This window comes from Pelodiscus sinensis, chromosome 7 (assembly GCF_052426305.1).
Source record: "Pelodiscus sinensis isolate ZL-2025 chromosome 7, ASM5242630v1, whole genome shotgun sequence".
NCBI classification, from domain to species: Eukaryota; Metazoa; Chordata; order Testudines; family Trionychidae; genus Pelodiscus; species Pelodiscus sinensis.
Window position 1 is genome coordinate 75,562,487 of NC_143058.1, and position 15,727 is coordinate 75,578,213.

A 15,727-nucleotide genomic window follows, 5' to 3' on the forward strand; every position below is an offset into this window, starting at 1 on the left:
AAACTCCCAGATCCCACTGAAATTTACATGGAAGTTGGATTCCAGATTCCCTTAGGCGCTTTTGAAAATCCCACTCTTAACTATTAAGAATGGTGGTTTTCAAAGGCAGATACAGTTGGTTCCTCTATCTCCTAGGCTTCCCTGTGTCATAACAAAATCACTGTGTTTCCTCATTTCTCTATGGAATTCCCACTATTATGGTTTTGGTTTGAAAAATAGAAACCTGTGATACACATTTTTTCATGATAGAAAAGTTGATCCAATTCACATTCTGGTGTATTGAGAGGTGGATTCCTCAGATCTTAGAAGCCTGAAGAGTTCCCATGCCATTCCTTAACAAAACCTTCCGTGTGGGTGGATGTCTGTGAGTATGTATAATTGTGGATTTATACAGAGGTGGGGAACGTTTTCTAGATTGGGGCCTGCTAACCCATAGAGATATCAGTCGGGGGCCGCACAAAAGTGAGAAACCACCCCTCCCTAAAGGCACCCGATGCAGGGAAGGGACTGGGAGGGGCCTTCCCTTCCCTCTGACTCCTGCAAGGGACTTCTCCCTCCCTTCTCCCCTTCCGTCCACTCCCACATGCCTCCTTAGCAGTTAAGGAGACATTGCTGGCAGCCTGTGGCTCCAGTTTGCCCGACACTGTTCCTGCTGCAGGCAGCCTATTCAGAGAATGTGGGTGAGAAGCGGGCCAGCTTGTGGCTGCCTGGCGGGGCTGAGAGCTGTAGTGGTGGCCCGGTGGAGCAGGGAGCCATGGTACCAGTGCATGGCTGCCTGATGGGGCCAGAGCTGTGGTGCATGGCTACCCTCCAGGTCCTGGAGCCGCAATGTGCGGCTGCCCAGCAAGGGCAGCAGGGCTGGCAGGAGTTGGGGATCTTGGGGATCCAGCCAAGAGGCCGGTGGCAGGGCTCCAGATATGACCTCCTTTGGTCTGGCAATTTCCCTCATCTGGGAATGGTCAGGTCCGACAGTTCTGGGCCAGGGAGGTGCAATGTGTATTGTGGGGTCTCCATTGTAGACTGCAAACTGCAGAACCATATTTGAGCATACCAGAGGCTTTTCAGTCAACCGTTCGTGTTTCCTGGTATTGCAGGATAGTGGAATTACTGTGGTTCTCTGTTTTCCCAGCGTGTTTATTCCCACTGTATGTAGACAGTGCTCTTACAGAGATGTGTAGAACTGAGTGGTGATTTTCAGAGCAGTGGTTCCCGAGCTTTTTACTACGATAACTCACCAGCTGCCACCTGGCCCACTCTCCCAGCCCTGGGACCTGCTATTCCTGAACTGGGACTGGTGGTTAGCAGGCTCTCTGACTCTGGCTGCTTCTCCTGTGATGCTGCCTGGATCCTGCTCTCCTCATCTCTGCCTTCCGCCCAAGGGAAGTAAAAGCAAGATCCGTGGAACAGCAGCACTGAAGAAGTGGCCAGAGCTAGTGAAAGGATAGTTAACACACTGTCCTTGCCCTGCATGCGACTTGGGGGTGGTTCCCTTCTGTTCCCTCCAGGTTCCAACACCCTAAATCATTACATAGGGAAGTAAGGTGGGTGGGGAAAGTACCTCTGGAGTACGTGTGAGGCAGGGACAAACTGCTGACTCCCTGTTTGCTGACGCCAGCCACTTCCTCTGTTTCGGCTGCTGCCTGAATCCCACTCCTCATTCTGCTGCCCAAGTATGGGACATAGAGGCTGTGTCTACACTGGGCCACTTATTCCGGAAAATCAGCCACTTTTCCGGAATAAGCTGCGAGCTGCCTACACTGGCCCTTAAATTTCCGGAAAAGCAACGATGCTCTACTGTACAAAATCAGCCGCTATTCCGGAAAAACTATTCTGCTCCCGCTCGGGCATAAGTCCTTATTCCGGAACTCTGTTCCGGAAAAAGGCCAGTGTAGACAGCCCAGTAGTCTTTTCCGGAAAAAAGCCCCGATCGCGAAAATGGCGATCGGGGCTCTTTTCCGGAAAAGCGCGTCTACATTGGCCACAGACGCTTTTCCAGAAAAGGGGCTTTTCTGGAAAAGCAGCCTGCCAATGTAGACGCTCCTTTTCCGGAAAAACTGAAAACGGAATAGTATTCCGTTTTAAGCAGTTCCAGAAATTCATACCAGTGTAGACACAGCCAGAGGGTTTCTAGGTCATCCATCTAGACTCTTCTTGTGACCTGCTGGGGGATGAGGACCCATGATTCGGGAAACACCGTTTTAGAGGCTCTGAGTGCTCAGTGCTCCTATTGATTTCAGTTGAAGTTCAGTGTTCAGCACACCTGGAACCTACAGCTTTGTTGGGGGCTGGGAACTTGATAAATAATTATAATTCACCTACACTGCAAAATTGAGCTGTTAGCTTTGTTGTATCTGGATTTGGGATGTAAGAGTTGAACCATTTAACCGATGAGCATTACATTGCTGTTTCTGTCTACGGTTAAACTCTTCTGACGGTGTGCTTTGTATTGCAGAACCCGCAGCACAGCTGGGTCTGTGGGTGTGGGGCTGGCAGCTGGTGCATGTAAGCTGGCTCTCAGCATGCTCGGGCGAGCTGCCTGCCCTGCACTTAGGGAGCTGGCTGCCACCCTGCGCTGCAGGTTCTGCAGTATCAGCGTGCCACGAAGGGCGGCAGATGGCTGCCTGGGAGCTGCGGAGATCCCCCTTCCAGCCAGAAGTGGTTTAGGGTGTAATTTCTAGGGTTTTTAACAGTTACACAGTTAGTTACTTTTTTATAACCTTTCTTACATCCTTAATCTAGATCTTGGTCTAGGCTAGTTTTTTTTTTCTCCTCCTGTTTCCTATTGCTGTTTCCCCAGATTGGCTCTATAGCAGAGGTGACTGGTGAGGGGAGACCCGGGGGCCACTAGCCATGTGACCCCTCTCTCAGCTCAGGGAAAGGCTGGGACAGCCCCTTTCTTCTGCAGGCTCTGTCCCTCCCTGTCTGTGCTTTGCCCCCATCCCATCTCTCCCCATCCTGCCTCTTCCTTCCCCTCCCCCAAGGTGCAGTTCAAGGGACTAGAGCCGTGGTCACCAACAGGTCGATCGCGAGCTACTGGTCGATCTCAAGGCCTCGACCAGTCGCTCGCGAGGCGTCCTGTCTGCCCCACCCCCATTTCCCTCCCACCCCTCAGAAGCCCCACTACTTACCTCAACAGAAAATGGAGGTAGTGCGCTAGCTGGCTCTGCTGGCCCCCTGCACCGCACAGGAGGGGTGTGTCAGCCCAGCGGGAGGCGCGCAGGGGGTTTCCCAGTGCGCGGGGGGGGGGTTGGCCCCGGGGCAGGCATTCGCGCGGGGCTTCCCGGCGCAGGGGGAAGGGTGGGTTGGCGCGGGGACAAGCACGCACGGGGCTTTCCTGCACGGGGGGGGGGGGTGCTGGCTCTGGTGCAGGTGCGCGCGCGGGACTTCCCTGTGCGGGTGGGGGGGTCGGGCCCCTGGGCAGGCACACGCGCAAGGCTTCCCTGTGCGGGGGGGAGGGGGGCGTTGGCTCCCTGGGCAGGCGCGCGCTGGTTTCCCTGGGGGCGGAGGGAGAATGCTGGGAGGAGGGATATGCAGGGGACTCTCTGCCTCCTCTGGCACCCCACTCCCCAGCCCCCACTCCCGAGCCACAGAACGCTGTCCCCACTCCCCTGTCCCTACTCCCCTGTCCCCACTCCCCTGTCCTCAACTACAGAATGCTGTCCCTACTCCCCTGGCCCCAGCCACAGAACTCGGTCCCTATTCCCGTCCCCACTCCCCGAACTCTGTCCCCACTGGCACCTTGTCCCCTGCTGCAGAACCCTGCCCTCTGCCCTCCCAGCACCCTGCCCCCTCTTCCCTGCCCCCAGCTGCAGAACTCTGTCCCCACAAAATGTATAATTCTAAATGCTTCATTTTAGATTTAACTAGCATGAATAAAAACCAGACCATTTATTTCATAACTATAAACACGTGATTTTAATTGTATGTATCGCATAATTTAAAAATAAATTGTTTATCAGAGTGTGTAAGTAAGGGCTGGGGATAGCAAGTGATGGACAGGAGGAGAATAGAGAGGGCGGGGCTTCAAGGAAGGGGCGGGGCTTCAAGGAAGGGGCGGGGCTTCAAGGAAGGGGCGGGGCGGTAGATCTTCGCCTGTTCTGAGATTTAAAAAGTGATCTTGGGTGTAAAAAGGTTGGAGACCACTGGACTAGAGGTACCACGGTTTTGGCAGTGGGGAGTCCACCTCCGCTCCCCCCCTCACCAGCAGCAATGGGGTAAGCAGAGCAAGGTAGCCCCAGATGCTTTGCTAACCCAGATGTGTTGCTCCGCTTGCCACCAGTGAGTGCAGGAGCTGTCCTTCTCCCTTCCCTGGAGCAATGCACTAGGAAAGCTGAGCGAGCGGGGTTCACCTTGCTCCACTTCGCCTGCTGCTGCCAGTGAGTGCGGGGGAGGCTGAATCCCCCAGGCTATGTCTACACTTGCGGTTTCTTGCGCAATAAATATGCAAATTAGGCTGTGTGGAATATCGCCGCACCTCATTTGCATACGTAATGAGCTGCCAATTTTGCAGAAGAGGCTCTTGCTCCAGAATGATCTGTCTACACTGCCCCTTCTTGCGCAAGAAAAACCCTGTTGCGCAATTCTGCTACGCTGATTATTTTCAGGAATAACGGCATTGGGCAAGAAGGTTTTTCTTGCGCAAGAAGGGGCAGTGTAGACAGCTCCTTCTGGCGCAAGAGCCTCTTCTGCAAAAATGGCAGCTCATTAGGTATGCAAATGAGGTGCGGCAATATTCCACGCTTAGCCTCATTTGCATATTTCTTGTGCAAGAAGCTGCTGCTGAAACTGATCAGCGGCTGATTCCAGGAAGCTGGGGCAGAGCAGCTGTGCCTCGGGCTTCCTGGAGTCAGCTGCTGGTCAATTTCAGCAGCGGCTGAATCGGGGACAGCTGGGGTGCTGCCGCTACGGGACAGCGCTACGGGACCTACCTAGCAGCACTCCAGCTGTTCTGCCCCCGGCTTCTCCGATTCAGCCGCTGGTCAGTTTTAGCAGTGGCTGAATCGGGGAAGCTGGGGGCAGAGAAGCTCCAATGGTCCGGCTGCCCGGAGCACTTCCGGGTTCCTGATGGTGCGGAGTGCCAGACCATCAGATGCCGGACCATTGGAATTTTACTGTATTATCTATTTGCCGTTTGTAGAGCCATGACTTCCAAAATCTGGCAAAGGGCAGAAAAGCCCAAAAGCAGCTTTTAACAACATAGATAAAATTCTCAAAAGTAATTAAATGACTTAGCAACCTAAGATTTCACTGATTTCACATCAGAGAAAGATATGTTTGAAAATAGCTATCTACCTATGTACATACATAGTAACGGAGCACTGCACAAACAGTAAATGTGTTTATTTTCACTGTGTTCTTGCGGATAAGACTCATTACCCCATTTTATAGGGAAACTGAGACAATAAATGATCAAGTCAGTTGTCCAAAACTGTGGCAGGAACAAGAAGGGGGAACACTGATCTCCAGAGACTGTGTCGAGTTCCTTGATCACAGTGCTAGTCTTGCAGTCTAAATATTAGGACATCTTTTTAAAATGAGATATAAGCATGTGAAAGAAAAAATGAAATATGTGCTATTAAAAATGCAGCACAAGACTCATCTGCATCTTCAAATATTTATTTTATGTTTGTGTTGGACTTCTTTTAAAGTAAAAAGCAAACCATTTTTTTTTAAACTCATTTACAGTGGATTCCTCCTCCCCTCCTCCCCCTCTGCCATTGGCACTAACAACTAAAGAATCTATCATGGATTACTGCATTTCATGAACTGGCCAGCAAGTGGTGGTGATAAGCCAGGATAGTACATCAGAAATGTACTTGGCACATTTATTTTGAGAAGTGCACTTCAGGTTTCATGTATTTACACTAGTTAATGTGTGCTAGATTTCTTAAAGGTACTGCTTAGTAACCAGTACAGGCAGTCCCCGGGTTACACGGATCCGACTTACATCGGATCCCTACTTACAAACGGGGTGAGGCAACCCCACACTAGCTGCTTCCCCCCAGCAGACCAGGGAGACTCGGAGCGGCTTTTCTCAGCAGACACCTCAGCTTGAGAATAAAGGCCTGAGGGAAGTGAGGTGTGGGAGAATAAAACTGAGCTGGAGAAATGTTTGGCTAGAGTTTCCCCTACAATATGTACCAGTTCCGACTTACATACAAATTCAACTTAAGAACAAACCTTCAGTCCCTATCTTGTACGTAACCCGGGGACTGCCTGTACTGTCTTAGTAACAAGGGGCTTCACTACACCTCTTGGCTGTTAAACTTTTGCAAAAAAAGGGCAAAGAGGCTTTTTTCTTGTTCTTTTATAAGAATGATTGGATTTAGATTTTTTTAATGTTATGACTCTTAACTCTTCAGGTTCTAAAACGACTTGAATACGCACTGTTCTCATTTGTGGGTTGTTTCTGTTTCACTTCCTTTGGAACTTACAGACTTGCGTAATTATTAGTGCTTTACTTAAATGGATCTTCCATTCCTGCTGATACTAATTTGTCATGTACTTTTTTTAAAATTCATAATGAACAGCTCGGAGAACCCCTTCAAGAACATTGCACCTTTTAAAGTGGGCTCAGCATTTTGACCATTACTTGAATGCCTCAAAGATTGAAGTGCAGCAGAAACTTGGATGATTTGAAAGATTGTTCAGTAAACCATCAGTTCAAGCAAGGCCTGTAATTTTTCTTCAACAGAATTGCTCTATTTAAAATTTCTGATTAAAGATCAACAACCAACCAGATGTTATGTTGCAAATGGACTCCATGACATGTTGGCTTCCGGCTTAAAACACCAAAAGAGGGCAGATGAACTGAGAGAACAGTTTGTGATGACACAGTGCCAAGTGCCAGCTGCCCTCATTCACCAGATCGAGCAGGAATTGGACGAAGATGAAAAGGAGATGATTATTTTCCTGTGCCGGGATCTTGTTCCTGATTTATCGAATGCAGATATCAGGGTGCTCTTTGGGGCACTGAATGAAAAGGGAAAGCTGGGTTTATCTGAGCTGTTATACAGAGTGAGGAGGTTTGACTTGCTGCGGAGGGCCTTGGGGACAGAGAAAACATCAGTGGAGACAGATCTGGCCAGGTATCCTAGAGTGGTCTCTGATTACAGGTAATTTATTTCATTTTTCCAGGGTAACTTTTGTTTTTGTTATTAATACAAAATGATGAGTAAAATGATAGCAGAAAAGAGGATCACACAGCAGTATGATAAAGATAACACTCCAAAGTTTGGTTCCTATATGCAGCATAATAGTTTCTTAGAAGTAGTGTTGTTAAAAAGGGTCTGGCTTCATATTTAACAAAGGGGGACTATATACATTAAACAATAGGTGCTTATGTAACTTATATAGCTAGAGGGAAGAGCAGAGGGAATGGACAGATAGAAGAAACCTCTGCAGCATTACAATATTTAGTGACCCCATTTGTTACTGTCTGCTCATTCAAACCAAGATCATATTAACCTACAGTGAAGGATTGTTCCCATATTGTATCTCCTTGTGCGTTGTCTTGTCTAGTTTTATATGTTCTCAGTGAAGGGTCTTCCTCCTCTTTCCTGGGAGACTTCCCCAGATAAACACTTGCCTCTGTCTGGAAGTTTGTCTTGCTATTCACAGTGGCTTTGTCTACACTATGGTTTTCTGCCAGAAGAGGCAATGCAAACGAAGTGCTGATTAGCATATTGTCACGCTTCATTTGCATAATCTCCTCAGATGCCTTTTGTGCAAAAATGGGGAGTGTGGACATGTCCGTCTTGCACAAAACCCCCTTTTTGCACAGGATCTTTATCCCTTTCCACAGTGCCTGTTTTTGCACAAGAGGCTTTTGCGCAAAAATAGGCAGTATGGAGAGGGATAAGAATCTTATGCAAAAAGGGATTTTTGCGCAAAATGGACACGTCCACACTGCCCGTTTTTACACAAAAACCTCTTGCGCAAAAGGCATTGGAGAAGATTATGCAAATGAAGTGCAACGATATGCTAATCAGCGCTTCATTTGCATTGCCTCTTCTGGCAGAAAACCATAGTGTAGACATAGCCCTTGTGTGGCTTCAGCTCTTGTGGGTCTGGTGTGCCCATTGTTGAAGAGGAAATACAGGCAGTCCCCGGGTTACATGGATCCGACTTACATCGGATCCCTACTTACAAACGGGGTGAGGCAACCCGGCACTAGCTGCTTCCCCCCAGCAGACCAGGGAGACGCGGAGCGGCTTTTCTCAGCAGACACCTCAGCTTGAGAATAAAGGACTGAGGGAAGTGAGGTGTGGGAGAATAAAACTGAGCTCTGGAGAAATGTTTGGCTAGAGTTTCCCCTACAATAGGTACCAGTTCCGACTTACGTACAAATTCAACTTAAGAACAAACCTACAGTCCCTATCTTGTACGTAACCTGGGGACTGCCTGTACTGAAAGCCCAGCTGGTTTGATTACTAAAACAGTGCTTTTGCTAACAGTGGGTTCTCCTTATATACCATATACCCCCACTTTGGCTATGGTATGTGCTAAGAGGAACCTTATTACCCCCCAGCAGTGACTTACTCTCCCGCAGTGACTGTCATTCATTCTGAATGAAGGTGTCCAGCCAGGCTTTTTGTCCACATTTTCATTTTGGGATACTTTAACCTGGTTTAATTCTTACTGTATCACTCGCAGCCGCCGTGATGCTGCATTATGTAAGTTCAACCGTTCCCTCAGACCTGCATCAATTACATTATGTTAAAGAGTGCCAGATCCATCTCCAAAGAGGCAGAGACTAACATTTCCGTGATGCTTCAGACCACAACCGTACTTAAAATTGTTCAGGAACCATTAGGACTGTGCATTCCAGGCCTTCTGGTTGATGGGGTCTCCATCTAATCCCTTCCCTCAGAAGTTTCTGCCCAAGTGTTTTCCTAGAATAACTCACTCTAAGCAAGTCTCTGGCCTGCAGTCCCAGTTGTCTGCCTCTCCTCCGGTTTTTACCTGAGCCTGCGTTGCCAGGTCCCAGGCAATGAGCTCCTGGGTAGTAGCATTTTCCCATCAGAGCTCAGAGCAGCCCCGTGCTCCCTTTTACAGACTCCTACTGTACTGCTCTGCTCCCATTTCTCAAGTCTTGGCTCAAGTTTCTACAGGCTAAACTGGTCTGGGCAGTGCTGTGTGAGCCTAGAGCTGATCTTACCCCATTACAGAGTGCTGTTAGAGTTTATACAGTGACTTTTACAGGAACAATTCTGAAAGACTAGGAAGGACTATGGGAATTGAGTCAATTGGAAATTGTGACACATGTTGGGAAAACATCTGCCTGATCCCTATCTTGCTTTTCCTTAGTCCCCTGAAACAGGCAGAAGTCATGTAATCTTAACACAATGTTATGACTTTGTGGTTTGTAGCTTAATCTGATCCCACGTCAAGACAAAGGCAGAGCCAAGAATATAAACCCACTTCCCTTGATTGCCATTGGACCCTTCTCCCTATGGGCCGGGAGACTGGAGAGGTACATGTATTGTTGGCCAGGAATGGATTATTTAATGAAATTGAGGAGCTGGATAGATTGTTCTTGTGTCATGGGACATTTGGGTAGGACTGGGATATTACTGAAAGCTGTTCCCTTGGAAATGGCTGATCTTTCTTGCAGGGTGCTGATGGTAGAGATTAATGAAGAGTTGGATAAACAAGAAGTGAGTTCTCTCCTTTTCCTGCTCAAGGATTATGTGCCACGCATGAAAATGACAAAAGACAAGGTAATACCTATTTTTTGTTTCCATTTTGAGTTTATTTTTGTGCTACAAAATGGAAGAGTTTAGAACAGTGGTTCCCACGCTTTTCAGCATCACACCCCCTTTTTGATTTTTGAGAAACCCTCATGCCCCTCTCCCCTTCCTCTCCCCCCACTCCCACACATAGCAGCAATACTTGTTGAGGAAAAAAAGGAACTGGCTTGGGCTGAAAAACAAAAATAGCAGCAAAAACTTGGGGGGGGGAGGGCCAGATGGGAGGGGCTGGGTCGCCTCACGTCCCCCCTGAAATCCTTGGAATTTCTTCATGCCCCGCAGGGGGGCACGCCCTCCCTCTCCTCTCAGTTTGGGAACCTATGGTTTAGAGTATGAGAAATAAAAGAATTTAACAAAATAACGTGAAACACTAAGGGAGAAGAAAAGAGATGCATAGGAGCAGTAGGCAAGTGAAACAGAAATAAGGAAATATGGGAGGGAAGATGATGCATTAAAGCCAAATAGAATGTAACAGGATGAAGATCTGGAGCGGTGGTTTCCAACCAGTTCTGAAGTGAATTAGCCACATTATTCTGAAAATGTAAATAATTTTGTGAGACTCTCCGAATATACCAGTTCTTGATTTTTAATGTCAACAGAATGCTTCAAGATTGATCTTAATCAACAGAAATCATCACATTTCACAGAAATTCAATCAATGGGACACAATAATTTTGTTTCACTGCTAAACCTCTGAAATCAGGCAAACACTTTCCACTGACAGTATGCCTCAACTCGGCCTCTATATTTTCATCTCGTAACTATGACCAGTACTTCAACTTGATGTATGTTATGACAGAAATGATGCTTCACAAAGTCATGTTGAACCAACATGGAAAAAAGGTTGGCAGCTGCAGTTTTCAAAATAGCAAACTGATTCTGTCGTATCCCACATTGTCAAAACCGATTCATATTTTGACTGATAGAACTGGCTTTGAAGTGTGAGCGTATCTTCTTCCAACTAACTTTTGTCCAGGCCATGCAAATTGACAAGGTCTTGAGAATTAGCAGTGTTGAACTGAAATGGGTTTTTCATTAATTGAAATGCCAACATGAAGTTTTCAAAATCTGCAAAATGCTGGCTGAATTTCATTCCCAGGTTTTAAAGCCATCTCACATAACTCTGACAATCAAGGTAATCACACTCAAAATCACTATCTCCTGTAATTTTTTGCAGATTTGAGAAGTGGGTGAATTTTCCTGCATTCATTTGAATGATGGTTAGCTGTAGCTTAGAAGTGAACTCCCCAATGTGGTGGGCCATATCACAAATCAGCTTCCCCTTTCCATGAAAGTTTCAGATTGAGTACATTCAAATAACAGCTGATATCAGCCAGGAACCACAAATCAAATTGCCACTGCTTATTTTCAATAGCAGAAAAACTGTCCAGCTTTGCTTTCTTGACACGAAAGTCTCTGATTGGAGTAAGGAGTGCGTGGAACCGCTCAAGCACCTTTCCAGGACTCAGCCATCTCACGCTGGCAAAACAGATAATTTCAGAATGCTCAGATTCGATTTCTTTCAAAAATTCCACAAATTGGCGAAGCTTCAGAGCACTGATGTGAATGAAATTCACGATTTTGATCACAGTATCCATCACATCTTTCAGAGTATCTGTGGTGGTGTCATGTGTCCGGGATATTAGATACAAAAGGAGGCAATAAACACCAAGGATAAACTATATCTCTAACTTTATTATATACAGAAAAGTAAAAGAAAGCAATCCAGACTTACATAAATCCATTCCAATAAATGGGATAGGTAGCACAGACAATATAACAACACCTACACCTAGGACAATACACAAGATATTTCACTTTAAAGATGGGGCTAAAAAAGCTCCAGTGGCAGATCTGGGGGGCAGTGGCGAGGCCCGTCATGGGAGCTATGGGGTTGCTGGAGAGGCCTGGTGTGGGGGACACCAGACTGGGAGACACTTTGGCCCTGAACCAGGCTGGGAGGCACCCAGGCCCCTGAGCTGGGACCAGGGCTGGATGTGCCTCTGGCAGCGGACACATGGCAGGCTGCCCAGAGTTACAATTTCCACCAGCAGCGGGGGGGAAAGGCCCGTGCCGGGGTGGGGAGGGCTGGAGTGGGGGTCGCCCTGGCCCCTGAACCAGGGCTGGATGTTGCTCTGGCAGCTGCCTGAGGGACATCCAGCCCTGGCACAGGGGGTGGGGTGCCTCCTAGTCTGGCCCTGGCCCTACCCCTCCCCTGCATCGGCACTCTGCCCTCCACCACAGGCTCCACACCGCCAGCCTTGACCCACGTGGGCGGGCAGCTGTCGAGTTTAAATTGAGCTGCGTGGCTCCTCCGCTGTCCCAGGGGTGGCGCCAGGGCTTGGGTGGGGACAGTGGTGTATGGGAGTTGCATGACCTCTCGGTAGCTCGGATGAAGGGCGGAGGGGGGCATGCAGGAGCTGCAGAGCCTTGCAGGGCTTTGGCTAGGAGAGGGGGGCACGCAGGTCACACGTGGTGTCTTTGGTGGTCTGGGGTGGAGGAGGATGCGTGGGAAGCACACAGCCTTGCCTCTTGCAGGCGTGGGGGGAGGGCCAGGGCGCCGCGGTCCCTTTTCCCTCCCTGCCTGAAGGAGAAGGCTGGGCCAGCTGTGGTCTCGGTCTGGCTCAGTCCCCGGAGAGGGAGAGGGCCAGGCAAGCTGCGACCTTGGTCCACGCCAGCCCTCACCCAGGTGGCTGGAGCAAGGGAGCCAGGCCAGCCTCGGTTTGGCCCAACCTCCCAGCAGCCTGAGGGAGGGGAGAGACCTGGGGCAGGCCAGGACTGCCACACCTTGGCCTGGCCCTCCCTGGTGGCCGGAGGGAGAGCCGTGTAGCGAGCTGGGGGCACCATCCCCTAGTTTCTTTTAATAGGATTCACTGGATCGAAATCAGTATGCTCAGGCCCGGCCTTTGGGCATGGCGAGCGAGGCAGTTGCCTTCAGGCCCCGCTCACCCGGCTGGGAGCTGCGCGGCCGTGCGGCTCAGCATGCTGCCTTGGGTCCCGCCCGTTCTTTGGCCTGGCCTGACTATGCTGCCCTTGGAAATGCCTTCTTAGGTTGTTAGTCTTATTTACCAAAATCTATGTATGACACGGCAAGCACGTTGGCTTTCCATTCACCTCAATGACGGCATATTCCAATCCCCATTTCTCTTGAAATTTACGTTTGATGTCCTTCCAATCTCTTTTTTCTTTGCAGTTTTTGCCGATGATTTGTTGTTTCTATCGTTTGACTTGGTACTAGTACTTTCACCTGCTTCGGAATTACGCTTTCTAATAATGAACTGATCTATGGATGCAGTTCTAGAAAAATGAATTAATATTGTTCCATTTCATCATAAAGCAGAAATAAGCAATATTGTTGGGGAGGCCAAAAAAGTACCCTCATTTTAAAAGTTCAGTATCTCTGAAAGCGTTAAACTTGTTAAATGATTTTTTTTTTAATTTAAAAAACAGGAATAAAATTCAAACAGATTTCTTCAAATGTGAGCTTGTATGCTTGATTTTGTTGCTTAGAATGACCATAAGTTACCAAAAAAAAAACCACATTTTTTATGTACACAGTGGTGTATATAAAAATTTCTTCTCAGAAGTTTGATTGTTTTTTTTATTTATTGAACATTTTTGGCCGTTGGGATTGGTCCTGCTTTGGGCAGGGGGCTGGACTTGATGACCTCCTGAGGTCTCTTCCAGCTCTATGATTCTATAATGTGAACCTAATTGTGTGCCCATGAGGAACCTGCATTTAAATTGAAGGTTGAAATGAATGCCAGGAGAAAATGAGCTAGCTTGAAAACTGAGCTGCTTCACATAAGAACAAATAATTTCACACAGAACTCAGAAGAACTTTCAAAAAGGCTTTGACAATAAATGCCAGTGGAAAACTAGTATCCGGATATACCAAGCCTCAGCTTACAATGATGCGTGATGATTTCCAGCCTAAGCGGCATATTTAAACTATTCCGTGAACTGGCGGAAGTCTCCATCCAGCAGATGCATCAAGTTAATGGAAAGTGGCTTTAGAACTCAGAAGGAGTCTGAACTTTTTTTTATTCTCTGAAAATTGTTGGGTTTTTTTATTTAAAATGTTTTGAATGCAACAAGTTTTGAGTTCTTATTGTTCAAGCCGACTAGCCACACTCAACTGGCCAAATAGCCACATGTGGCTAGTGTATTGGACACCACAGGTCTAGAGAGATGATGAGAGGGAAATATGAAGAGCGTTACACTTAGGGGGACTAGTAGCTGGAAGAAATGCAGAAATAAAGCCTCTCCCCTTTAATGTTCTGCCATTTGAAAGCATGTGGGGGTCCAACCCCTCCCAAACAGAGAAAAATATTGAATGTAACCATGTTTATGGGGATAACATTCCTTTGTGTAATATGTGAACTAGGGGGCAAATTGCTTTATTTTACCAATGCAGCTCTTCTTCCATTTGAATCCTGAGTGTGTGTGTCTGTGTGATCTCACTCAGAGGGATGCAATAATTGGGAGATAATTAATTTATACTGACAGAGCACAAGTTTAAGGAATTTGTTTTTTATCACTGAGGTTTTTCTAGCAGAAGGGTGAGTGGAAAAATATAAATTCCATATGCCTTTTATGTTCTGTGGCATGAGAGGCAAGGGTCTGCCTGGCTGACTGAGCAGTAGAGAGGAAATGAAATCTCCTTTCTCAAAAAAAAATGATGTTTGCAAGAGCATCACAGTCTAGAATCCAGCTAATGAAGTAGCATGATACCAAGAAACCTTGCACCTTCTGGACTAGCAGCTATGTGAATTCTTAGAAAGACTTGTGTTCATTGTCTCTGAAGAGTTAAAAGGAAGCCTGCATTCTGTCCTGTGTTGTTTTGTTGGGCTACTGTGGGTAGACTTGTTCTCCCCAGAGTTTCTGGTAGGGAACAAATTACTGGCCTTGTAGTTTGTAATGCTTTCTGCTGCTCTCCTAGAGTTTCCTGGGTGTTGTCAGTGAGCTAGAGAAGCTAAATCTGGTGGCTCCTAATCAGCTGGATTTGATAGAAGACTGTTTGCAGAACATCCACAGGATAGATCTGAAAAAGAAGATCCAGAAGTACAAACATGAAGGTAAGACATGTGTTTTGCACCTCCAATACTGAATAGGGACCATTCAGTTCTCCTAAGAATTGAACATGTTTGGTGATGAAGCCATTGGATTACATCTTAAACTACCATTTTAAAAAGTGCTTAGATATCACAACACTAAGGACATTCAGAGGGGAGGGTATAACTTTGCTCTTCATGTGCTGCATATTGGAATACATGCTAGGATTTTGAAGAGCTTTGCAATACATAGATACTATGCCAATAAGATGGTGTCTTCATGGGTCACAACTGGCAAGGTCAAATTCAGGACAGCTGCTGAGAAAAAGGGCAGTCAGAGCCCAAGCCTGGCAGTCCTTCACTTCTAAGGTACACCAAACCAGCCAAAAAAGGAACTTCTATTTTACCACAGTCGTTAACAAGAAATTAAAAAGCAGTTTCCTGAGGTATTCCAGTCCTTGAATCACCACCAAAAACACTGGGTTCAGAGGTGACTTGTTCTAAACACCCAGTCTCATTAAGTAAAAGGTTCTGATCCTAAAGGATCAGCCACACACCCAGTATACAACTTAGATCTTTCCCATAAATCACACTGTTTCCAATCCTTTAGTATCTAAAATCTAAAGGCTTGTTAAGTTTATTAACAGAAATAAAGTAATTGCAAAGCCCTTGGTTCAGGCATGTATCAGTGATGGTATAAACTGCTGATTTCAGTCAAGTCTCTGATCATTTCCAAATCACTGGAGGGACCTCGGCCCCTTTGTTAGAACATTCCCATTAGTGTAAGTCCATGGTCAGGAGACTGCAGCAGGAAAGATGGAGATGTGTGCAGGGCCTTTTATGGTTTCTGCCCAGGGCAGAGAGATCCTTTGTTCTCCCTGTGGAAAATCACAGCCCACAACATGATGTCCAGTCACATGG

General features: G+C 47.2%; 1 protein-coding gene across 4 annotated transcripts in view; it reads left to right on the forward strand.

Annotated features, from left to right (window-relative positions):
* CFLAR (CASP8 and FADD like apoptosis regulator) overlaps window positions 1-15,727 on the forward strand; it is a 58,808-nt gene that overhangs the window by 21,470 nt on the left and 21,611 nt on the right. For 3 of the 4 annotated variants that reach the window (XM_089779895.1, XM_075934300.2, XM_075934301.2), the window contains 3 exons: window positions 6,531-7,115; window positions 9,617-9,722; window positions 14,695-14,830. In XM_089779895.1, coding sequence (XP_089636021.1) covers window positions 6,769-7,115; window positions 9,617-9,722; window positions 14,695-14,830 — 589 coding nt within the window. In that variant the 5' untranslated portion in view covers window positions 6,531-6,768. The remainder of the gene's footprint in view (window positions 1-6,530; window positions 7,116-9,616; window positions 9,723-14,694; window positions 14,831-15,727) is intronic. The other variant, XM_075934302.2, reaches the window with a different exon arrangement.